At 38.5% G+C, this 25,796-nt stretch overlaps 1 protein-coding gene across 2 annotated transcripts; it reads left to right on the top strand.

The window, feature by feature from the left end:
• The first annotated feature begins 55 nt into the window (after nucleotides 1-55).
• On the top strand, nucleotides 56-25,564 carry VEGFD (vascular endothelial growth factor D). Of its 2 annotated transcripts, none has more exons than XM_063305125.1 (7): nucleotides 56-945; nucleotides 14,270-14,468; nucleotides 17,739-17,929; nucleotides 20,187-20,335; nucleotides 20,921-21,018; nucleotides 22,557-22,752; nucleotides 25,095-25,564. In XM_063305125.1, the coding sequence occupies exons 1-7, from the start codon at nucleotides 862-864 to the stop codon at nucleotides 25,219-25,221; spliced, it is 1,044 nt and encodes a 347-aa protein (XP_063161195.1). In that variant the 5' UTR covers nucleotides 56-861; the 3' UTR covers nucleotides 25,222-25,564. The 2 variants fall into 2 exon arrangements, with proteins under 2 accessions (XP_063161195.1, XP_063161196.1); XM_063305126.1 differs by lacking the exon at nucleotides 56-945 and adding an exon at nucleotides 10,767-10,928.
• The last annotated feature ends 232 nt before the right edge of the window (nucleotides 25,565-25,796 follow it).

The raw sequence follows: 25,796 nt of genomic DNA, 5'->3' as shown, positions 1-25,796 counted from the left end.
TCCATTTCTTTCCAATAAAAAATATATTAATTTTAAATGTGCAGTCTCACAGACTGGTTTGGTAAAAATGTTCTCAATATATAAGTAAGATGTCTTGTAACAAACAAAATAGAAAGATGTATGTTTAGAGATGGGTCATGGAAGAGCACCAATTACATGCTGAAGGTTCACATTTCAGGTAATTATTTTTAAATAATAGTATTACACTTTGCTTCAATTAGTTTAGCAAGGCTGGACCTTTGGTAGTGTAAAATGAAATAAGAGCCAGATTGTGACTATGTTCTCTGCCAGTGTCTGTATCAGATTTAAGACACATGCCACAGGCTTTTATGAAGCCTGTAAAAAAAAAGTTTAAATACAGAGTTGAATTACAGCTCTCTCTAGCTCAAAACACTGGCTCTTGCACCACCGTCTTAACAAGAAGCTGCGGCATGGAGCAGCAAGATTTTAACCTTTCCTGAACCACAAATGAATGCTGAATTTCTTCTTGTCTTTGAGTGGGATTAGTCTTTGAGTGGGATTAACTTTATGAGCTGGTATTTACAACCTGTGTTTGCTACTGTCTGAAAATATTTTTTAAAAAATATTTTGTATTTTTTTTATCGTACAAAGTTTCACAGGAAATAAATCACATGGTTTAAGGGAATTGGACTCAACCACATTGGATGCTGCTAGTGCTGTTCTTGTTTGTTTACTTCCCATGTTATGGTTTTCAAGTTTACAGCCGAGGGGGATGCAAATTTGGATTGTGTGTTTTTGTAAGAAAAAAAAGTTTATAGAATATGTATTTTGAAACAATTTCTGGTTCAGTTCTATGATATCAACCTTGAAGCAAGCAAAGAGTGGATCTTAAACTCAAGGATGTGCAAGCTGTGGATAACTATAAACACATTAATGGTGGTTTTTCTACATCTAATGCAAGGTTTTGAACATGGATCTGTGAAGGTAAGGGGTTTTTAATGTTTTAAGTCTGCACTGAAACACCTACATGTTTTGAGACAGCATAGGCTTTTCTGTCTAAGCCATTGGGATAATCCTGATAGCTTTTTCAGTTCTATATATTTAATCAAGCAGAAAAAGTAATGGGAATAATTTAGCAAAAAGTTAATGTTTTACCAAGGAAAAACTATACTTTTGGAAGAAAGAAGACTTAAGTGTTTTTGATAAACTTTGCTTGTTAGTTGAATATAACATTTTAATTAAGTAACGTTTGTGGATGTTGCATACTTTTTCTTTGGGCTCTTATTTACTGACTCCAATCCTAAGTCTGCTTTGCTGAAGTGAGCATCCTCTGAGTGAAGATTGGTTTTCCTGATTTCCCCTGCAGCCTCTTACAATCCTTTTAATTTTTTTCCCCCAAAGACTAGTGGAATTTAAGATGTACGTGAGGAAAATGAGTAAAGCTGCCAGTTCTGGGATAAAATAATCCAGACCACCACTAGGTAGCAGGAAAGAGATACAGAAAACTCTAGTTCTGTGCTTCTTCACACTAGTTATCTGGATTTTTGCAGCCTAGATCTCATTGCCCTAGAAATCAGCAAAATCTATTTTCCAGTGGGATTTGCCTTCACATTTCTGTCCTCTTTGTAAGTTGAAGGCTCCCTTCATTCATGAATATTGAATTACACTAAATCATTGCTTTACATTCTCATTTTATTTCAGCGTGACAGATGAGAAAACCCCTCTTGTGGAGAGACTCTTGGGCATTAGAATATTGTTTTGATAATGGGATTAACATGCTACATTTTAATGTAGGTCTGTTGTCTCCTCTGTCATTCATCTGTTTTTATACTCGTACATTCTGCAAAGAATTGGGTTTGCAAATACCACTAATTCCATCTCTAACAACGGCTTTTCCTATTATCAGTTTCTCTTAGTATTAGAGAGTTATTTTGGAATAGTGAAAGTTCTTCCCTTCTAAAGAGATTTTTATCATTTCTGAAAAGCTAAATCAAAACATTCTCAAATTTGTCAAACCATTCAGTAGAAAGTAAAGATTGTCTTGGAATGCTTGCAATTAGCAAGAACATAACTTTAATTAAAATAGTATTGCAAAGGCTTGGGGGAGGGGGTGATAATTCCATCATATTTACATTAGGAAAAACTCAACTATAAATCACTGTTTAGCCAGATGTCCAATCCCCGAACGGCTGGAACGAAAGAAAATGGAATGGATTAAAATTAATTGCCTTTAAAATAAGGTATCCCATTTGTGAAATTAATTGACTTCTCATCTGCATATGCCAGCCACTGTAATTTGAATGAATTGTGGTTATATGATGTGAAGCCAAATCTTTACAAAGTAGCTGAAACCCAGTTCTGGAATTTGAAGATTAATTTGGTATTCTGGGTTCGCAAAAAAATATCTGTATTATTTCCATTTCTTCATAATACAAGAGGGGACAAAGGGAAGGAAAGTAGGGTCAAGTGACTGACATTATGACTGGGATATGGTTCATCAGCATAGCTCTGGCAGTTTTTGCAGAAAAACTGGTGTGAAGATGATGGCTTCCATGCAAAGCACTGCCAATAGGGTTATCGATGATGATGATGATGAAGAAACTGGCATTGGATTTCTTGTATTCCACCTTCTCCATGCTGTCACTGGAAGCCACTTCTGCCCATATCCCATTTTTCACTCTTCTCCTACGCCTTCTCTTTCTCTCCTCTTTCAAATAATCCTTTCTTTACAACAGCTGAATAAGCACCAATGTAGCCACTGAACGTTCATTGTGATGCTTTTTCATCCTGAACTGTGGAAGGAAAACCATTGGCAGATGAGGCTGCTTTTAATGTATATGAAGTATGCTGTACTTTAAAAGAATGAACTGAAATGATAGTCACTTCTATTGTATATTCAGCTACGTGGAGAGTTGTTTTTTTTTTAATAGATGCACTGTAAAACTTTTTCATAGCAAGTAGACTTCGTATGTTGAAAGTAGGCAAAAACTGCTCAGAACATTTATGGTGTTTTTCTGCTGCTTCATGTGTGCTGGGAAAAGCACACATCTGCACATATCTCATGCCCTTTTTCTAATGGAAAAGTTGACTCCCCATAATACTCTCAGCCTACCAATTGTAAGTCCCAGCCTGCCAATTACAAGTTACAGGAGAGAGCAGTATGGAGAAATAGCAAGCTGAAGTGTACAGTATTTTCCATTGAGGACAACGTGCAAACCCAATAGGTTGTGATGTGGCAGGTTCATAGTTCTACATAGTCTTAGGTCTTTGTATGAATCCAGCCAACGCTCTTGTACTTTGGGACGTTGGTCATGTCCCAAACACTTCCTCACCGTGGGCTTGTTACGCTGTGGGGCACAGACCAGATAAAAGAGAAAAACTATAGAAACTGAAGGGTTTTCCTTTCTTTTTGTTTTGGTGTTTTGTCGGTTCACATGTCTTAATAAAGGTAACAGCACGATCCATCTGAGAGAGAGAAGCTAACCATAAGTAATTGGAATCTAAGATGTTCTTACTGTTTATTAGTATAGGGACTTGCTCTTCGGTCTTCGGTAGTCTGGCATCAATTCCACTATATCTGTGATGACCAGTGTCACCAGAAGCTGCTTATTTATTGTGTTTTAGAATTGATAACAGGTTTCCTGACAGAATTGGCCACCTGAAAGGAAAGTGTCTGTGCCAAAGCCTCTAAACCAGTGTTTCTCAACCTTGGCAACGTGAAGATGTGTGGATGTCAACTCCCAGAATTCCTTTCAACCTTGGCAGCTTGAAGATGTATGGACTTCAACTTCCATACTGGCTGGGGAATTCTGGGAATTGAAGTCCACACATCTTCAAGTTGCCAAGGTTGAGAAACACTGCTCTACACCAGTATATCTACATCTACTACTGGCTTTTCAGCATAGCTTGAAGCAACATTCATAACCTCCCTGCACCAACTTGTGCCTCATTGAATGATAAAAGTGCAACTATTGGCAAATAGCATGAAGGCATGTTGAAAGAGAGATTAGAAGGTTCATAATTTTTAATGATAAGGAATGCATTATTTTGCTCAATACTCCCTTCATGAACTCAGGGTATATTTCTTTCAGTGATATTCTCTTCTGGCTTCATCAGTACCCTCCACCATTTTGGGAATGGCTGGCTTCAGTGATTTTTAGCCCTTTCATATGGACTCTGAGGAAGAATGATTGAGAACTGATCTAGGATTTCAGAGTGCAGAGAGTTCCTTCCAACAGTTACAGAGCCTTCCATGCAATGGAATCAGTCATTTTAGGAATTTATTAATCAGATAATTTCAATACTTGTTTCAATATACTGTAAAGGGTTAATCGGTTAATCAAAAAAGCATACATAGCAGAAGCAACCTGCTCAACTGAAACAGCAATAAGCCCTTTTCTTGGATTGTGTCAGTTTTGTTTGCTTTAGATCAGATGTCTACCAGCGGCTGTAATACATAGCTTCCAGGTTTGCCTGGTTCATGGGAAGAAGTTGGCTAATTTTATGATGGAGACTTAAGGACTACAAAAAAGTGGAACTTGACATTTGAGAGCCAGTCAAAATGTTTAGGATGATCCATTGCGAGTTTCCAGCTTGGATATTTGTGTCAAATTGCTTGTTTACATACATTCCTTGTGTCTGGTTATTGAAACAGTGAACATGACAGGTTATATGTGAGGGAAGACAGACCAGTTTCTACTTGCTCTGTTTACTTTCTATGCACAAAGGGTTTTTGATGAGGGAAATAACTGTGTGTGGCTGCTGGCACTGCATGTTCATCTCTATGAAACAATGTAGTACTGAATTAGATTTCTGTGGTGAGTTTGCTGAGGGCCGACTACTAATGGAAGAATAGTTGAGAACTCAGATGCTTCTTGAAAACAAATGACACTACCTACCATCTGATGTTTGCTTTTCTGGAACCTCTCTCCTAAATAAAGATGGGCTAATTTATTTTGGCTCAGTTTGGGATACTCAGGCTGGCATATTTAGAAAAACTCACCTTCTTGCTGACCTATTTTTCTTCCTTTCACCTTGTATTGAAAGGCATATTCACTTTTTGTTGGAAGCCATTTGGAGGATAAGCTACATCTGAGCATTATAAATAAATTGATATAAATGCAAGATTTTAAGGCTGTAGAAAACAAACAATATCCCCGATTCTTTGTATTTGAAGCTCAGGACAAAATAGCCAGACTGTTCTGTCAGAACATTTTGGGTCCCTCATGTAACACTGGAACAAAGACTTCCAAATGGTTTGAATGTTCCACCATAGAGAATAAAGGGAACTCAGAACAAGGCCATTCCTCCCTATTTTTGTTTTGTTTTGTTTGTTGTCTTTGTCTAATTCATACTAAGTGCTTCTGATAATCCATCTACATCAGTGTTTTTCAAACCTGGCAACTTTAACATGCTGGTTGGGGAATTCTGGGAGCTGAAGTCCACACATCTTAAAGTTGCCAAGTTTGAAAAACACTGGTCTACGTTAAGGAGGTAATTTTATAACTTCTAAAAAACAACAAACAAACATGACCATAGCAAAGAGTGGAGCCATTTGCTGCCTGCCCAAACCATCCTAGAACTCAACCTAGCCAAGAAGCGATTGCAGGAGATTCATTGCAACGTAGCCCATGTTGAAAAAATGACAGCCACCCAAACACCTTTTCGGCTGGACTCCCCTTCCAGGGGTTTTGCCACCGACTGCTCTAGGCAAGGGATCCTGGAAGACGGGGAAGAGGGCAGTTAACAGTCACTATAGTAACCTGCTCAGCTAAATTCTTTCCACCTTCACTTTTCCAGGCTATTGCTATCATCAGAATTGCAGGGTGGGGGGGATGGCAGGTCACAACCATCCCCAAAGCCTACCCCAATTAAACATCCTACTCCAGACTTGGAAGGGTTGCAATCTGATCCTCTACATACCAATGATTGTAATAAATACACTTCTATGCCTTCAAAGCTAAACAATTGCATCTATATAATGTTTTATATTTGCAACCATAAAGCTCAACGGAACAGCAACAGCAGAGTATTTAAATACACATTCATTGTGCAAGCATTTCTTTTTCATTCATCAAACTGTCTATAGATAGTTTTTGTATTTGCATATGAAAATTCAAGGCAAATTAATGCCAGTAAAATACATGCATAGTGGGCTACACATTTGCCAACCTGTGGTGGATTTTGGCACCAGAACCCACCACATCACCCTCTCCTTCAGGAATACATTCCTTCACACAATTGGATTGTGTTTCTTTTTTCGGTTTTTGACCAGTTTTGTCGTCATTTACTCTTTTATTCTTCTCCATTCTTGTATGTCTTTTTTTGTTGTTTTTATTTATTTATTTTTTTTACTTGTAAACTACCCAGTCACTGGAAGTTTAAATTACATTATTAATATTCCTATTAATAATATAATATAATTACATTCCAATCATTTTTAGTTTTTTGTTTTATATATATAGTGTGTTTGCGTGTGTAATAAATAAATAGGCTGAAAAACAAAACACAACATACCGTACAGAATACATAGGGGCAACAACCTTACAGTATAACCATGAATTCTAAATCCCTCTTAGAAAAATCACAGTCAGTTTACAAAACTGGGGCCAGCATTTTTTCCCCCTAACATCACAGTAGTTCTCCATTTCTGAGCAGATGCATAAGTGACTGTCTCACCTTGGCCCTATTCCTTGCTCTCCTGACTAATGGGAACTAATGCTCAGGTTGTGCATGCTGTTTTCTGGGCTGAGTCTAATATCTCCATGGATTGGAGAAATTTAAAAGCCAAGAGAGTACTTGATACAAAGTGGAGACAGCCCTCTTGTTTGATGCTCAAGGTAGAACTGCAGAATACTGGAACTTTGGTACTGAGTTTGGAAGACTCTGAATGGTGGTTATAGACAGGCCTGCAACTGGGGTCTGTGTCACCTGGGGCAAACATGGATTCTGCGCCCCCCACCCCGGGTTGGTGAGGGAGGTGTTAGCAAGTTTTATTGTGGGAATTATTATAAGTGCCAGGAAACATTCAATGTACAAATACTATTTTGTCATTTTGGTGCCCCCCAGCATGGCACCCAGGGCACATGCCCCGCTTGCCCCACACCCCCCAGTTGCAGCCCTGGTTATAAGCTTGGAACATTTGGATCGCAGACATTTTTGCGTATCCCAAATACAGTTATTAAACACTGGAGTTACAAATAGCGGAACAGCTGCCCAGTCATTGTAATATCTGTAATTTCACTTAAAGTGGAGGCAAACAAGAACCAGCTTTTTCAAACTGCAGTGGAATGGGATTTAGAGGGAAAATGCCAGATCTCTAAAACAGCATGCCAGGCTACCAGATCCATGTTTTCTGAAGGGAATATGGGGAAAACAATAGAAAATTTAACAGAAGGGGGGGAAGGGAAATAAGAGGGAAGCATCATGTTAAAATTAGATTTCTAAACAGCAAAATAAGATGGAATTTTGCCTTCCTTTGCTGGCACGAGCCTTGCTCAGCTTGGTACCCTTGCAATCGCCCTTCACCCTGTTGACTGAGGATGATGCAGAGTTCCTCGAAAGGGGTACACATTGTGAGAAACAGCCACAGGTCTCAGGCTTGATCACATGCATCCATTTTGTCTGCCACTACAGGAAAAAAGCAGTGTATCTGCCACGTGCGTTATCAGAGGCTCTCTAAACAGCTTTTCTTTAAGCCAATTAATAGCCAGGCCAATCCCAGCCAGTAACCATATTATTTATTGTTTTGCTGGCAACAGTTCAGCAGTTGTTTGCCATCGCCTTCTTCCAAGATATTTTTTCAACTTTCCACTCTAGCCTACAGTCTGGAAGTTCCTGATAATTTCCTTGTAAAGTACCAACTAGGTCCAGTCTTGTTTAGCTTTTTTGAGATTAGCCAAAATCAAGTAGGTGTTGTCCACAGCTGTAATCTTCCTTTTGTTTGCCTACTGATCAGTTCAGCAATTAGAAACAAAAGCAATACAGGATTCCAAGCATGCTGCAAATGATCTCCTCAATTATGATATGACATATGGTGAATATTCTTTTTTTTTTTTAGTGTTAGGAAACAGTAAAGAAGCCATGTTGTCAATCACCATTTTTTTTTGCTCACACCATTATTTCTGTTGATTCATTATGACTAACATCCATATAATCAGCGTTATTTCCCCCCCCCCCCCAAATGTGATGCTCACGGTGTTTCTGCCAACTGATCCTATTCATCCCTCCTAGAGTGCCATTGTTTTTCAGAAACTCTGAAACATAACCAACTAATTTCAGGCTTTTATCTGGTTCCACATTCTAAAATAGCAGAAATTAATTAAGCACATACATAATGACTATCCAACATTACATTCCTCCTTGACTCAAATTCTTACTGATATGGAAAAAGAAGCATTTGATCATAAGCATTTTATTTATTTATTTATTTGTTTTATTTATATTTCAAATTTCTATCACCACCTGTGATATTAGAGGCTACTTTATTATTTTTATATCCTTTGTTAATGTTTTCAAATTATTTTTAAATTTTTAACAATTTGACTAACTGGCAAGATATAAATATTTTTCATATATTAGATAAATATGCATTGTATTAGAATTTTGCCTCCTTTCTTGACCCCCACCATGGAGATCCAAATACAGCAACAGCAATCTTCAGATTTCTTGGTTCTTCTCTCCAATCGGAAAGGCATTAAGCTCCATTCAGATTCGGGTCTATAACCAAAGGGAGAAGAGTAATAAATACATCATACATGTTTTAGAAACAGTGTCCATAATGTTTCTCAAATCTTAACTATGGTGGACATGGTTAGGTCTACCAGATAACGGTTGCAAAAATTCAGATGACCAGCGCAAAAAAAGAGAAACATTTAAGCATTCATTGTCATTTAGTGGTAGCCCAGATGTTTTCTAGTGCAGATCTGGTAGCCCTAGGCATAACTTCTAATAAAACACCAATTTTCCAGAAAGAAGCAGCAATATAATTATACCTCAAAGGTCCAATGGAAAAATTCCATTTCCGCAGCCTTCTGCTAAGTTGAGTATCAGCTAGGCCTCTGCGTGGAGACTGTTCCACAAGATCAGGGCCATCATACAAAAAACATTGTTGCCAAGGTCCCATACATGTGGAGGTTACCATTCCCACAAGTGTACAGAACAGGACAGTTCTACAAGGAGAAGGTGACCCTGAAGATACATAGAGTCATATGGTACAGAATGTAAAATTCTGATTATTGAGAAGGTTAAATGTGAAGGTGGAACTTTCAGAAAAATGGTTTTAAGGAGGAAAGTATACTGTATATAACTCCCTCCCCCCTTTTGGACTTAATGATGAAGTTAAGTGGTGTAATGTTTGTGTAGAGGGATGTGCAAAATGTTCTATGAATGAACCATTCCATGCACAGAACAAACAATTTTGGGTAGCCCATGTCCAGACTGAAACAGGGCAGAAGTGATTTTTGGAGGGAACAGGAAAAAACTACGGTCATCAACAGTGGTGGTGCACAGCCTCTCAGGAGTGAGAGAAAAAGGCTCCAGGAACATCACAAAGTGCACAGGGCACAGGCTCTGTAGAGGAGAAGAAGCAGGGGGGGGCAGCAAAGGGGAGATAGGAAAAGGAAGGCACTTTTTCTGGGGGGCCTGAGGAAGGGAGGCAAGGCAGTGACAAGAGTCAGAGAAAGGACATTGCTGGGAAGATTGACAGGCAAACCATAGGGAGGAGTTGGTGAGAGGGGAGGAGGGTGCAATGACCTTTCCTACTCACCTCATATGACCCCTCCAGATTTTGTTTTAGCCAAAACATGGAAAAAAACAACGTTCTGGGAACTGATTCTGCCAAACTGCACCCCATCCAGAGCAGCTTAATGGATATATACAAAAAGCTGTGTAGTATCTGGCAGATTTGAAACAAAACATATTCTCCATTTATGCACACTCTGACTTATGATTGGCTCAGTCATTTAAACACTTTACAGTTTTACAAGAACTTGTATGCAGTAAGGTATAGTATGTTACTCTGACCCTCTTTGATAGATATGATTTTGTGGATCAGAGATTAGTATTCCTATTTTTGTTATTACTCCAGTTAATTTTACTTTTTCTTTCTGCAAGTAAAGACTCTTTAATGTAAGTCCAAAAAAGATTATGCTGTAAGGTGGTGGTGTTTTCTTTGCAGCATTTATTTGCAAAATTTATCATTTTCATTTTAAAAATCAGAAGACGTGGTGGTCAACAAGCAGTGACCTTAGAGTTTTGAGCCCTGGATTAGACTGTCATCAGGCTGATGTATCTGATTTAATTCTAATATTTGCCTACCCATGTTGCAGCAATGAAAATACAGGTATCATAAATCATTAACAGAAGTAAAACTGAGTTAAATTCTGTTCTTCAACAATATCTTCATAATGAAGACTTCATTCTTTTGTTTTTATTTACTGAAATTATTCCAAATTGTGTCACCATTTCAAGTGTGAGATCACAAGCAATTACCAACTTGTCCACTCCCAAAGCCACTGCTGGTGACACCAAGAAGCATGTCTATCAACTTATGCCCAGAGGTGGCAATCAAAAAATTATCTTGGTCCTTCTTCACTGTTAATCTCTGTGAGTGGAGCAGAAAGGCAGGGTGATATAGCATAGGACTTTGCTTTGGAAAACCTGTGTTCAAATAATTTCCTAGCAGTGATATTCAGTCACCACCTCTCAGCTTAGTTTGCTTCACAGTGCTGTCTGGACACAGTGGGACAGCTTCCATATTTACCTTATTGTGTTCCTTGAAATGAAGCCAATAAATACATGTAATATAATTTTTCTTCCCTGCAGAGAATTATGGAATAGTCACCAAATGCATGTGTAGCCTTGTTTTTCAGAGTGCTGCTTTGCTATAATTCCCAAGAGATCTTTCCAGAAAAGTAGTTTATGCCACAGTCATGATATTCTTGGACCTTCTGCACTGGCTGTGGAATGTAGGTCATACAGGGCTGGACAGTTACATTTCTGTAACATCAACATTATATTCCTTCTGGATATTAATGTAATAAAATGATTCTTTTTAAATTAAGGTCCAGAATGGATATTCAGTGTTGTGCATTAAAAAGCCTTTTGAGTTGCAGTTCGTTCATTCATTCATTCTGGATGTCGCCTGACTCCAACTGACTCTGGGCAACTCATAACATAAAACAACAAAAAAATACAGAAAATTAACCAAAACGGTACAAAATAACTACATAAGATGGCAATCCAACAACAAAGTAAACATAAAACATTACAAACGGGAGTCCCATCCACTCTACCTCAATGCCTGAGTGACTAGCCAGGTCTTAAAGGCTTTCCAGAAAGTCATCAGGCTGGGAGCCATACAGATCTCAGGGGACCTCATTCCAGAGGGCAGGCAATACTATAAAGACGACACTGTTCAATCAAGGGAACCCAGACAGCAGCCACTCTTCCAAATCATTTCAGATTGGAAGAAACCATGGAAGACAGGTGGTCCCACAAATAGCCAGGCCCTGTGTCATATAGGGCTTTATTGGTAATATCCAGCACCTTGAATTGTACCCAGAAGTGCACTGGCAACCAGTGCAGAGGTGTTAAAAGGGCCTGCCAAGGCAAGCCCATTACTGCTTGTGCCACCACACTCTGAACCAGTTGAAGCTTCTGAGTAGTCTTCAAGGACAATCCCATGTAGAGTATGTTGCAATAGTTGAGCCATGAAATAAAATGCATATGTTAAGGAATACAATTTTGAGAATATGTAAGGGGATGGGCAGAAACTCTTAAAGGCAGAATGAGTTATTTGGGCATTCTTTTAAGGTAAAGCTCAGGAAATGTTACTTGGGCAGACAAGAACATAAAGATTTGCTGACTTACAGCCATTCCTCTTAATGACAAAGTGGGCAAAAGATACATTTGCATGATTTGCTGGTTCTCTGGGTGATTTTAAGTAGATCAGCAAGGCTTTCTGACTCCCAGTTGTTCAACAGCATCAAAACCAAATAATGTTTCCCCTTCATTTAAATCTGGCTGCTGAAAATGAAAAAAATTGGGAAAAGCTGAAATGAATTTCTGGGTGGCTGAATCAGTTCTAGTACTCAGTATAGGACCAGGTACTCAGAGTTTTGAAATATTAAAAGCAAGTGTTTTGCACATAAGGATTTAGAGCTGATAGTATTTAAAATATAGTTGATGCAAAGTTTACTCACAGCATGGATCTCTGTTTCCATGCAAAGTTTACTCACAGCATGGATCTCTGTTTCCATGCATGGCTTCAGCACAGAGGCAAATTCTCTAATCCTGGATGCTGTGCTAAAGCATATAAGTTTATACATTTACAGTCATCCGCATTACACTGCAGAGTGTGTATACTGTTTACAAAGATGAATGTGTCTGTTCTCTCTTTCTACAACACGTCTAAAAAAGATTGCTTCAGGGAAAGAGCTTGTATTAAAGCGAAGGCAAACGGAATGGTGATTTTCAGGGACACTTTAGTCCTCCAAAACAAAACATCTCTTTCAGCAGATTATCAGGAAGGTTTAAAAGATGGAAAATATTTAGACATTGTGCAGTGTTGGTATAGGGAGAGGCTGTGTCCCCACTGCTTGACAAGCTGGGCAGCTCTTGGTGCTGAGACAGCATGAATCATACTTCTTATCCAGCTTGTGGTGTAGCCTCACACGTCTGGCCTGCTGCTTCATCTTCAGTGACATTACTTAGGCCATGTTTGCATAACTTAACACTTACACCTGATGAACTTAAAACTGTGTGTCCCTCAACTAATTCAGTTATCTGGGTTTGTGCAACACAATGTCATTAGCTAGTTCATGGTTTGGTGTGCTACAGTATGTGATACCGTAGTTATGTTTGTTGCATCATTTCTGATTGCCTGTGATTAGACATTGGTGGAGAAAAATAGAGTTGACATAATGGTGAACAATATACAAAATATAGGTGCAACTTGGGATTTGCACTATAAATGTTTGTCTGTTAGCTTTTGGGACCATTTTATGTTACTGCAGATATTTTCTGTATATTGTTCTTTTTTTCTACATACCCTTCTTTGATGAAATAATTATTCCCCCCCCGCCCCCCATCCTCCCTTCATTCAAACCTACCTGGTTTGTCCCTATACCCCTCGATTTCCGCAGGCTATAATAGGATGGAATAAAGGCCTTTTACTGTCCCTTGTCAGAAAACGTTGGCAGTCAAAAGCTCTGGGTTTTTTTCATTATAAATTACTTGAGTTCTAGCAGATGATTCCATGCCTTTTCATGTAGCCATTTTGTTTGCCACTGATTTCATTTTCACCCTCCAAAGTGCAGAGTTTTTAAATTACAGTTGGACAGGTTGTTTTGGAGAATATAATTCCAAATTCTGGAAATATAATTCATTCTCACCCTCCAAAGTGCAAGGTTTTTATCTATGTAAGACACAATGAAAAACATGACTGTTGTAACCATCATACTTGATTTTAATGAACCAGCTAACATAACGTAAAAAATTGTTCTAAAGTAAAAAATGTTAATAGTACTAACCTCAACATAACGTTGGGTTTATAGTGTACATTCTCTAAATACCATTTTAAGTATGTAAAATATATAAGGTCTGGAGCACAAAAGTCTAATTAGTTTTATATCCCACATTTTAAAGGAGCTGCTTCTCTTTCAGTACTGTATTCCAACCTTCAGTTGAATGTTGAGATAGACACAAGATATTCATGGAAATAAAAATAACCAATAAATCCTTTTCACTTGTAAAAGCCCTTCCTGCCTGCCTGCCTTCCTGCCTTCCTTCACCTTTAAATCAGTTTTTGACTCCTGGCAACTGCCTGGACAAGTCCCTGCAGTTTTCTTGGCAAGGTTTTTTCAGAAGTGGTTTGCCATTGCCTCCTTCCTAGGACTGAGAGAGAATGTCCCAAGGTCACCCAGCTGACTTTGTGCCCATGGCGGGACTAGAACTCACGGTCTCCCAGGTTTTAGACTGGTGCCTTAACCACTACAGCAGACAGGCTCTCTGCTCTCCCCTTTATGTCATGGCTAAGTTAACAGCCAGCAAAATAGCCTAGTATTCCCATGTGTGACTTCAGCTCATATTCTTGCTACTATAGGAGTGGCAACCTTTAATGGCCCAAAGCATTGTTCATTCTTCATATTTTTATAAAGTTCTCTAGAATGACCCATTTTACCCCCCAAAGGTTTATTTTAGTAGATAAACTAATCTAGCAGAAACTGTATCCAACTGGTACAGTCAGCAAAATTACAATCTCTTGATTGACATTCTAGTTCTGCCCTTAATGTTTGCATCCTTGCAGAGAACAGTGGAGTGGTCAGAAGAGCAGCTCAGGAAGGCTGCCAGTCTGGAAGAGCTCCTTCAGATTACCCACTCAGAGGACTGGAAGCTGTGGAAATGCCGATTAAAACTCAAGAGTATGTCTACTTTGGATTCCAGATCTGTCTCTCATCGTTCAACAAGATTTGCAGCTGCTTTCTATGATATTGAGATGCTCAAAAGTAGGTGCAAAGTTTTCAGAATTAATTTTTTGGATCTTCTGCAGAATATATCAGACTGTTTCTCAAGTTCAGCAAATGTATAAAGCAGTGTATCTATGATAATTATGATTATTATGGTTGGTCGCACAGTCAGCCCAGATGTTTAGACTGGATTTGAAATTTTTGTCCACCTATCGGGTCCTTCCCAGATGTTGTTGTTTAATAATATTAAAGGTATCGTGGCAGGATGTAAGCTGTTCCAAATAAAGCTGCCTTTTGCAATTGACTAATGGTGATTTTGTCAATGCTGATGGTGTTCAAGTGGTCCTCCAGATGTTTTGGAATTTTACCCAAGATGCCTATTACTACTGGTACTATTTTTGCTTTCTTGTGCCACAGTCATTCTATTTGCAGGTCTTCATATTTTGTTATTTTCTTGAGTTCTTTCTTTTCTATTCTGCGGTCTCCAGGTTTTGCAATGTACACTATCCAGACACTATCCAGACCTTACCATCATCATCATCATCATTGATTGCACAATCAGCCAGATATTTAGACTGGATTTGTTATTATTGTTATTATATCATTTTTTAAAATCAGAATTACACTTGCTGGATTTTTGTCCCTCTTACTGAGTTGTTACTTACAGTATGCTGGTGCTGTGTTTTAGAATAATGCAGTTATAGGGCATTGTGCTTCTAAAAATGTTTAAAGCAATCACTGTGCAATTATTGAGCTGATTCAGTGGGAAGAAATCACATTTCCTTAGCAGTGAAATAGAAGAAACTGTTGTTTGCAAACCTGTTGAGTGCAACCTTGAGAATTTTATAGTATATGCAATATGCATTTGTTCCATAATTAAAACAGTCATTTTGGGACTTCATATACAGAAAAATAATTACATTAAAGTTTTGCTAATATTGGAGTTTTAAATATAAAGTCCAGAGAGCTGTAAAATTCATTTTTGCATCTGCAGTGTGAAGCTTGACAAATGGTTTTTTCATTGAGACGTTGAGTGTTGTAGATGAGATTTCCTTGTGCAACTGCCCTCTCTCAAACATGGAGTCTTCCACTTTTAACTTTTTTCATTTTTTTCTATTGCTTTCCCACACCTTTTAACAAATGAAAAGTATCTGTTAGGGAGAGAAAACAGTGTTTTTTAACTAAAGCATCCCTTTAGAAGCATATCTGCACAAGGACCAACATGTGCCACAGAATTCTCTGCCCATTCCAAATATTATCTGCTTTAAATAGGCATTTTTGAAAGAGGAAAGGCATATAAGCATTCAGCAATATCTAGGAGTAGCCATCTGAAAAATGTGTGAACAGCAGCATCAAAAAAGAGAGCTTACAATCTGGACTGCTGTCCAGAAACAAACAAGTTCAAAACCAAAAATTATTTAAATTCTTGTTTTTATTAGGTGTGTCCTGATAGAAAACACCTCACTAGTTTGAACATTACTGGGCAGAAGTTGTCTGGAGATCTATCTTGCAAATAAAGAAATAGAGAGTGGAACAAAAAAAGAATGTTAATGGCCTAAGACTGGCATCATTTCAATGAGCCTTTCTAATAGTCATTTGATGATCTACAACAAGTAGAAAATGAAAACTCTTGGTCTGCAGATTTCATCTAAATAGACCATAGATTTTTTTTCTCCCTACCGCCAATCTGCCAAATTGTCAGTGCAATCTGGGTCTCATGACAAATGGTTGAAAAGTGGAATCATATGAAGCTGCCAAATTATGAGTTCAATTATACCTCCATGGAACTGCCAGTGGTGACACAAAGATGCATTTACACATCCACTCCAAGCTGGGTCTTACAGAATCCAGTGTAAGGCTTAATATTTTACTTATTTATTTACTGGGTGTATAAGCCACTGCAGTCAAAGCTGACTTTGATCCCAACTGTTTTAAGCTGTGTTATAAATATACAGGGCACATTACAATACAATAGTAACCACAATAATTCATAAAAAAATAACAATATAGTACAACAAGAACACCAGGAACTTAGTCCATCCAATAATCACCAAACAAAAGACAGTTCTAATTCTAGAGAGAGCAAATCATACTACTCCAACTCCCAAGGCCCGATTTGATAGCCAGGTTTTGATGAACTTCCTAAAAACCAGGAGGGAGGGGATGTAGTGGTCTGTGGGAATATCCCTGAGAGAAAGGAGGAGGAAGAGCCGCAGCCAGGGCAATGGTCATAAACAGTAAGAGCCATCTCAGCCTACAGAAGGAATGGGGAGTGCAAAGCATATCAGAAGGGATCCTCCCTAGTTCCCTGGAAAGGAAAGGCAAGCAGGGAGAGATACAGACTCACAAGAGTCTGTAATGTAACCTTACAATAAAAGTAATGTTAGTATTCATGGTATTGGTTTCTAGTCTGGACTACCTCGATATCTGGATAGCAGGAGAATACAGTTCCATAGAAAGATGTCAGTGACTGAGAAGGCGCAGAGCAGAGCAGAGACGAGATTAAGGGGGTGGGGGTGGGGAATCAATCAATTGGCAAAAACTGTGTTGGTAGTAATCTTTCTATTTCTGCTATTTAGAAGTGAGCATACCTCATTATGGAGTCAATAGGTCTTAGAACAGCTCAGTGGCCATGGAACTACTATTTATTGGTTTGTGTATTGTGCATTAAAGTAGTCCTGTGGTTGGCTAACTTGCTTGAACTCTGAGCAGAAGCATTACACATTGCACCATTTTATTGCAACCTCCCCCTTCCCCTTATATATTTACTCCCTGTCAAAGCACTGCCTCATCTCTCTCAGCTATAGGTGGCTCAGAAGCATATTGATATGCACTGATTAATTGGGCTATGCAAATCCACTGGAAGAGGTGCTTTACAACGTCAGTCATACTCTTTGCTTCCCAACATGATCTCCTTTGTGGTGTGACATCATAATGAGGCACCATTCTTTTTATACCATTGAGGGTGCAGGGAGATGGTGCTACAGGGAGGTGCACAGGAACCCCCCTCTTTGAATCAATAATGGAGCCAGTGTGTCTTTTTCCAGGCTGGTATGGCTATTTTGTAAGCTGCTGTTTCTGACTGTCCCACTTACATGTGCATTCCCAGTCCCTTTGGGATGTGAAGCATGAGGTGCAGCCAGAATTAACTTTGGAAACTTTTGCATAAGCCTAGCAAATGATGCAGTCGATAAGAAGAAAAGTACTCTGTATGTTGTAAAGCCCCTCTTTTGAAAGATTTGCATACTTAGTCTGCTGATGAATCCAGTTATAACCGTTCCTGCTTTTAAAACTGGTTGTATTTTCCAGTTATAGATGAGGAATGGCAAAAGACTCAGTGTGTGCCAAGGGAGACCTGCGTCGAAGTTGCCAAAGAGCTGGGAGCAGCAACCAATAAATTCTTCAAGCCTCCTTGTGTGAATGTATACCGATGTGGAGGATGTTGCAATGAAGAAAGCTTGAGCTGCATGAACACTAGCACATCTTATGTCTCCAAAATGGTATTGAGATGTCTACTTTTCTATGTATCTATGTATTCTACCTATCTATGTGGTTGCTAGAAGCTGAAAATGACTTGATGGCACATAATCTATCAATCAATCAATCAATCAATCAATCAATCACTTTTCTACAGTACAATTACACTGCTTTAACAAGAACACATCAGTCTCTGCTTATGCATATCTACTCAGAAATAAATTGCTCTTCATAGCTCCTTCTTTCCTCTCCCCCACCCCTCCTCAGCCATCCTATTGTGGGTCAGTGGTTTATGGTTGCCAGTGATCTGGAGCAAGATCTCTAGAAAAAAGAGGCATAGGCTTCCCTCCCTTCCAGTGCTTCTGTCAATTGTGCTCAGGGTGTATGTGTGTTTGTGTGTTAGTGAAGGTACAGTATAGGTATACATGGTTTCAACAACCGATGCAGTTAGTGGAACCCAAAGTGTAACCTATCCCTAAACTTATTCTAAAAAGTATATAGAAAGCAATAGTTATGAGGGGGAGAGCACCAATCAGAGGGAGTCCTGTTTGCTTTCCATATTGGACAACTGATCCACACAATTGGGTGCCCAATAAGAGACAGATCCTTAGTTTTCTACTTTCCTTAATAGTAGGAAACAATATAGTCCCCATCATCAGCTAACCCCCTGCTTTCAGAAGGTCGGTTCAGTTTACCAGTCTTTTGCTGCTAATGCAGTAGGCTACTAGGGCGATAGAAAGGGAAAGAGGCCAGAATCTGTGATAATAGTGTTCACATATGTAAATAAGTGCATATTTATAACTCCTTATTTGAAGACATGTTAATACATGGCCCATGGTATCTATCTGAACATGCTGAGAACTGAATGTAGGACCTCTGAGGGTGATATCTATAGGTGTGGTCTGTAGGTATCAGGACACTTGGCAGAATCCCTAAGAGGTACCCAAACCTCCAATCAGGGAAACATATGACATCTTGCATAAGAACTCAAACATTTACAAGATTTCAGTAGGAGTTTTAGAAGGAGTATGCAGGGCTTCACACATGGTGTCATGGGAAGTAACATCACATGGATCCCTTCATGAAAGGGACTGCAACCTAAAGCTCAAAGAATTCCATCTGCATTTCCTTCCTTCAGTCTAAAAATGAACAATAATGTACCAAATAGGTTACAATTCACAGCTATTTCCCATTAAAGTAAGCAAAGTTTGTAAAATGGATGGAAAAGTAAATGTCTCCAAACAGTTGAAGACATATCAAAGAGTTATTGCCTTTGTCATAATTTTCACTTACATTTCCACTGTGTTCTCTTCCATTTTGGTTAGGTGTGTTGGTTTCTGTGGTCAGTTCCTGCTCGAACTAGATTGCAATCTGGATGAGGCGTAACAAATTAAAACTAAATCCAGACGGTACTGAGGGCTTGGTATTGGCAATAACTCTATCTGATCGGACAGGAATTTACCTGCTCTGGATGGGGTTACACTCCCTGATGAAGAGCAGATTTACAACCTGAGGATACTTCTCAACCCCTTGCTGTCCCTGAATGCTCATGTGACTGTGTTGGGAAGAAGCAAATTCCTTTATCTTTGCTGGATCTAGCAACTTTTCTCCTCTTGGACAGTGCTGATCTCTCTTCTGTGATCCACTCACTGGTTATCCTCCAACCAGATCATTGTAATGTGCTTTGTGTTGAAGGAAACCCAGAAACTGCAATAGGTCCAGCTTCTGCCTGGTGTTTCTCACTGGGAGCATGTGTCACACCTGTCATTGCTGAGTTGTAATGGCTTCTGATGACTGCTTACTTAAAGGAACAACTTTCCCATTACGTATGTCACCGACAAGCCCTTCATGCAGCCTCCAGAGATCCCTTATAGGTGACCCCCAGAAAAGAAGTCCAGATAGAAACAACCAGGGCCAGGTCTTTCTCAGTGGCCAAATCAATACTGTGGAACTTGTTTCACTGTGGGGCTGCAGACTTCCCCATTACTATTGGATGTGTACTCTTGTTGCTTAATACTATTTATTTTTGTACTGTAAGCTGCTGTGGGTTGGCTTGCCAGAAACATGAAGGTATAAATATGACAATAAATGAATGAATAAATCTTAGATTAGAAAGGGAGACTTGTATTAGAAAGGGACACTCATAAAACTTTTAAATATAAAAAGCAATTTTCCCTTTTGTTTCTCTTTGCAGCAAAATTTGAGGAAAAGTTATAAAATAAATGATAGTACTAGTAATAAAAAAGAGTAACTATACTTCAATTTTTCACTATTTTCCAGCTTTTTGAAATTTCAGTACCTATTACAAATGTGCCTGACCCAATTCAGGTCAATATTGCAAATCACACTGGTTGTAAATGTTCCACAGACCTTCAGCACCAAATATATACTGTCATACGAAGATCTATCCAATATCCCGAGGAAGTTCGGTAAGACAGTCTCTTACTTTATTTTTATGTCTCTATTCTGTTAACAACACATAATCAAGAAGGATTTCTGAGATAGTCCAGAAATTATAAACTTTGTTCAGTGATTAATAATTCAAGAAAAAACATGTGGTTTTCAATGTTATGAAGAATAGCAAAACGACTGCTTGGAAAAACAGTGTAATATGGGTTACATAATACAAGAACCATTCTTCTTTTAACAGCAGTTTTTAATTACTATGGCATCTTTTAATATTTACTAAGTTATCTAGAAAAATAAAAATGGACAGAAGCATCTGTGGTAAATTAAGAAACAGCAAGCAGTTGGAATGCACTTTGAAGCCTTGGTTTGATGACTTAACAGACATAATTCTTGAAATTGTTCCTTCAATACTAATGAGCTTTTTTGTGCATATTTTAAAGTTTGGCACATTCCAGAATTGCATCTGAATTCAGAAGATGCCCAGCCAACCTATGAAATTGTCTGCTTTGCTGATTTTTGATGGACATGTTTACATTTCAATTTCAGTAACTTTGTCAATACTGTATGATCCTAAAATATTTAATTTGCATTCTGTTTTCTTTTAGTTGCCCCTATTTAAATAAACGGTGTCACGATGGCTGGACATGGGACAATGAGAAATGTGAATGTGTAATAGACAAAGATCATCTTGACAGAATGGAAGGTACACATTATTTTGCTAAGAGCTAAAGAATTCCATCATATAAAAAGCCCCCCTCCCCCCAAAAAATTATTAACCACAGTCCATTATGATTATAGCTTATTATAAATATTCCTACATATAAATACATATCAGCCCGTTATATTCATTAATTATAAGCTCAACAGAATAATCCAAGGCATATCTATTCAGAAGCAAGTGTCTTGCCATTCAGTGCAACTTTTCCCTACGTTACTGTATGGAAAATTACAATTTAGTTATTATATTCCTTCAGACAAGACTCTTATAGACAACTGACCTGCTCATACACTGAATATTAGAGGAAGTCCAAGTGTTTCCTTCCTTATGCAACCCTCTTGTATTTTGCATTTTATTTACCACCAAAACAGGGGAGAAAAACACACTTCAATGTGATGCATTTTCATAAGCAACACAGGAGCTATCCATCTGTAAAGCTTTTTCCCCATACTGGTGCTTCTGGATGTTCCATCTTTTCCAATATCAGTGGCAGTTTCTTGCTGAGGGGAATTATAATGAGGGAATTGTAATACTGTATGGGTATTGTAATGCAACACAATCTGAAGGGCACCAGATTGGGAAGAGCTGATTTGGAAGTATCCAGATATTGCTTTTTATATTTCAGTGGTGAAAGCAGTCGGTATATTTTGTTTCAAAGAAAAGAGTTTTTCACTTTGTTCTAAATCCCTCTGATAATCATAAATGCAGTATGTTTAATCTTCCTTGCGTATCTATGTCACCATTTATATTAAGGGAAAAATATTTGAACCTGACCAGTTAAAATGAGAATACAACTGACACTGGTGGATGTCTAGCTCAATGGCTACTTCTGATCACAGCATAAAGTTTGCCCTACAAACTGCCCCTAGCAAGGTTTGGAATAACTCTGCTGATTATCTATATAATGAATAAAGTTGTGGTAAACATTTAGAGAAATTTCAAGAGCTCTTTCTCTGTGATGTGGCATACGATTTCTATTCAAAACAATGGTTAAGGTTAATTATGCTTCTAAGTATATCATTGTGACTGCAATTAATTATCAGCATCAGTAGAACAAGACAAGTAGTATGGCTTGGCATTTAACATGATTTTTTGGTCTTAATTTGAACAACACATCCTGAGGGATATCATCAAACTGTTGTGCTCAAACCTTCTGCGGATATACCTACTGATAAATTATTTCTTTGAACTCTAGTGTGATCTTTAACAAATATAATATGAATCTACACAGAATCACAATTCATTTCTGCTAGAATAATAACATGAATTTTTCAAACTGTGTATTCTACAGTCCTAGCTAGATGTTGATAACACTTCAAATTCCTAGAATTTTAGGACTGCTTTTTACAGATTCAGTCCAACAACTATTGTAAATCTGTAGGGTATTGCCTTGGAATTGCACCCTATTTCTGTGACCTTTAGCAAAATGATGATCTGCCAACATTTAAAAAATGCTTTCAGGAAACAAGGGGTGAGTACATAAATCTTTCTCTCTTTTCTGCAAAATGTGTATTTTGTGCCAGGACTCCCTCCACTTGCTGAACTTGCTATGTGTGCACCAAATATGGACTTCGACGAAGAAAACTGTGAGTGCTTCTGTAAATGGAAATGCACTGGCAATTTATTTCAGAACAAAGAAAACTGCAGCTGTTACACGTGCACTGAGAACCAGGAAAGCTGTTCTCAGAAACATAAGACATTTAATGAAAAAACATGCAGGTAAGCCGTTTTTGCCTTTGAATACGAAGCAATAGTTGGATCAATCCACACTTACCTTGCAGATTCCACAGAAAGAAAGTCTACTCAATTCAGGGATGTAAGAAAAGCTTTGGGCTCCAAGCAAACTCCTCAGATGGGCCCCAGTGGTACATGAGCTCAGGTGCTGAAATCCCAGTACAAGCTCCAGTGGGGGCGGACAGGAGAGAGCAAGGTCACACAGCTGCTTCTCCTTTGCCACCACACCAACAGCAATTGGTTAATTGTTCTGTCCAAGTTAAATTTATGCTAAATGCTGGAGGCTGAGTCAGTGAAATAAATACACAAAGGCATGGACCTATACAAACCAAGACCCAACCAGGCTTCCCCTTGCACCATGCTGTGCAACCTTTCCCCTTTCACAACCTGATGAAAACGTGGTGTGGGTAGACTACCAACAATATCTGGGGTGCAAAAATACACTAAGTGGGAGCAAAGAGTTAAGAGTCTGGCATTTGTTTTGATTTTTGGAGTCCAGACATGGTAGTCCAACAGGAGCTATAGAGGAAGAACAGCTCTTAAGGAAAGAGGGTACCATTGAGGGAAGAGTTGTTGAGTCAGCTGATAGTGAAACCTTGGAATCCTTGGCAACTTCCCTGTGATCACCACTGGTGGCTTTCTTCCCTTACTCTTCCTTTTGTGTTCTGGCTTGTAAAAGAAAGAGGGAGGAGTAGGTATGCTATAACTGAGCTGCAAAAATCTTGGAGACCACTAGATGGGAGCAAAGAAATATGGAAAACCTTACTCTTTTGTTTTCGGGAGCGGGGGTGTCCTATGAATTTTTGCAGTCCAGACGTGATTATTTCTCCACAAGCAACTTTTTATCCAACCAGCAGTGTATCACTTCAATGATAGCTGGTGATGCTTTCAAGTGGCTGTAAGCCACCAGTATACAGTGGTCTAAACAGCAAGACTTCCAAGTGGCTGAGAGGGATTTCTTTTGAATGGAAGGAGAGAAGTAATTTACCTTAACGGTCAAGCAGGTGGAAAGGTGATTGAAGAGGTGAGCGAAAGCTCCCACAGGCTCTTGTACTGCTGTTGGTGTGGTGGCAAAGGAGAAGCAGCTGTGTGACCTTCTTCTTGCTCTCTCCAGTCCGCCTCCACTGGGGCCTGGACTGGGATTTCAGCACCCAAGCTCACGTACCACTGGGGCCCATCTGAGGGGTTTGCTTGGAGCCCAAAGTTCTTCTTACATCCCTGAATTGAGTAGACTTTCTTTCTGCGAAATCTGCAAGGTAAGTAAACTACATTTTCAGAAGGAGACAACCCTCTGCTAAAAAATAGTATTGTGTTCATGTTCAAGGATGACATTTTCTAATTAATCAGTTTTGGTTTTTATACTTTTAGCTTGGGTTGCCTTCAATTGCCCTTCTCTGAAATTGGCTTGATATAAGAATTTATGCAAGGTGATATGGCTGAGAATTTATCTATTCCACTACTTATTCTAATAATGACAAAAAGATTTGCACTGATCTATGCTAGATATCTCTCTGATCTTGAGAATGATTGAACATGCATTTATATTATAAACCAACAAAGTTTTGCAGAATTAAATTTGACCTAGCAGTCTTTTGCAATTTGTGATATTCCTGTTTGCTATGTCAGAAATTCTACTTAAAGATTTTGGGATGATTTTCAGAAGATCAAGGGTCTGGCAGAATGGAGAAGCAAGGACTAGATTTTTGTGTGAAAATACTTATCTAGTTCTTATTTTCTGTGAAGCTTAGTGCTCAAAATAAGATCACAAATGTTTGTTATTTTGCAACAAGTTCTTAGGAGTTTCTAAAAGACCTGTCTCCCTCCCCCAAAAATTTAGGCAAGTTGGAGGAGGTCAAAAGAGAAGGGCAAAATGAATTATCCATCCTTATCAAAGGTGAGACCTCCAAATCCTGAATATCCAGTTTTCTCCTTCATCTCAGCCAAAGTCTTTTATGAGTGGGCAAGTTCATATAAACAGCATTTGGATATCATGGATCCAAGCCAAACTTGTAGTTTAGCTGATGTAGGTATAACACTATGTTCTGAAACTTGTAGAACTTACCTTTGCATGTGTATGTATGTTCAGGGGGGGCAGTCTTCAAAAGACAAATTGAAGCATTCACAAGACCAGTATCCATATATATCTCACATGCAGTCCAAAACAGTAATGAGCAGAAATTGTGATATGAAATATGATCCAAAATAGAAAAGGATCATATTTATTTGTCTTCTGAAATATAAACATTACCAGTAGACCTCATCTTTTCATTTCTTCCAGCTCAGAATGAAGAGTTTGTCTATCATCTCTATTCTTTTCTCTTCAACAGTTGTGAAGATAGATGCCCACTTCATGACAAGGTGTGTACAACTGCTCGGCCATTATGTTCAAGGCACTGTCGCTGCCCGAAGGGAGGAAGAAGTCCTCATGGATTCCAGAGCAAAGAAATTCCATAACTGAACATTTATCTCTTAAAACAAGCACCACCCTACTGTGCAAAGTTAATTGCCTACCACTGGCTAAGAAATTGTAAAAATAATCATGGATATGGATGACTTTACTGATTAAATCCAGTCTGCGTTTGTTAATAGAAAGGTGGATTTGCAAGGATATTACTGTATGTAGCCTCAGATTTTGGCAGAAACAAATTACAGTATTGTTGTTTTACATTTATAGCTGCTGTTGCATGAAAAATAAAATGGATGGAAAAAAGGATAGTAATCATCCTGAAGACTAAAAATGTAGAAATATGTTCTAAACCATCAGCCTACGTCTATAATGAGCATATTTTTAGAGCAATTATGTACAAATCTTCCAAAATTTGGATCCTTAATAGGTTCAGCACTGAATCATTTGAGCTACTGTCCACCTTGGTTTCATGATTTGAAACAATTATTGTAGAATTGCTATCTGATGTGTTGTATATAGGAAAATAAAAGGAACAATGACATTTATGTAACATGTGACATTTCTAAGGTAAACTTCTGCCATTCTGTATACATGAATTCCCAAAGAAAACTTATTAGCTAAC

The sequence above is a fragment of the Candoia aspera genome, chromosome 5, assembly GCF_035149785.1.
Source record: "Candoia aspera isolate rCanAsp1 chromosome 5, rCanAsp1.hap2, whole genome shotgun sequence".
NCBI classification, from domain to species: Eukaryota; Metazoa; Chordata; class Lepidosauria; order Squamata; family Boidae; genus Candoia; species Candoia aspera.
The sequence above is the reverse complement of the archived record's forward strand: the minus strand, read 5'-3'. Positions and strand labels throughout refer to the sequence as shown.

Excerpts from the sequence above, each read along its gene's own strand:
- VEGFD (XM_063305125.1), top strand. The coding sequence starts at position 862 with ATGTGCAAGCTGTGGATAACTATAAACACATTAATGGTGGTTTTTCTA. Across the intron at positions 946-14,269 it reads TTGAACATGGATCTGTGAAG|AGAACAGTGGAGTGGTCAGA; the intron begins GTAAGGGGTTTT and ends GCATCCTTGCAG. Across the intron at positions 14,469-17,738 it reads TGATATTGAGATGCTCAAAA|TTATAGATGAGGAATGGCAA; the intron begins GTAGGTGCAAAG and ends TGTATTTTCCAG.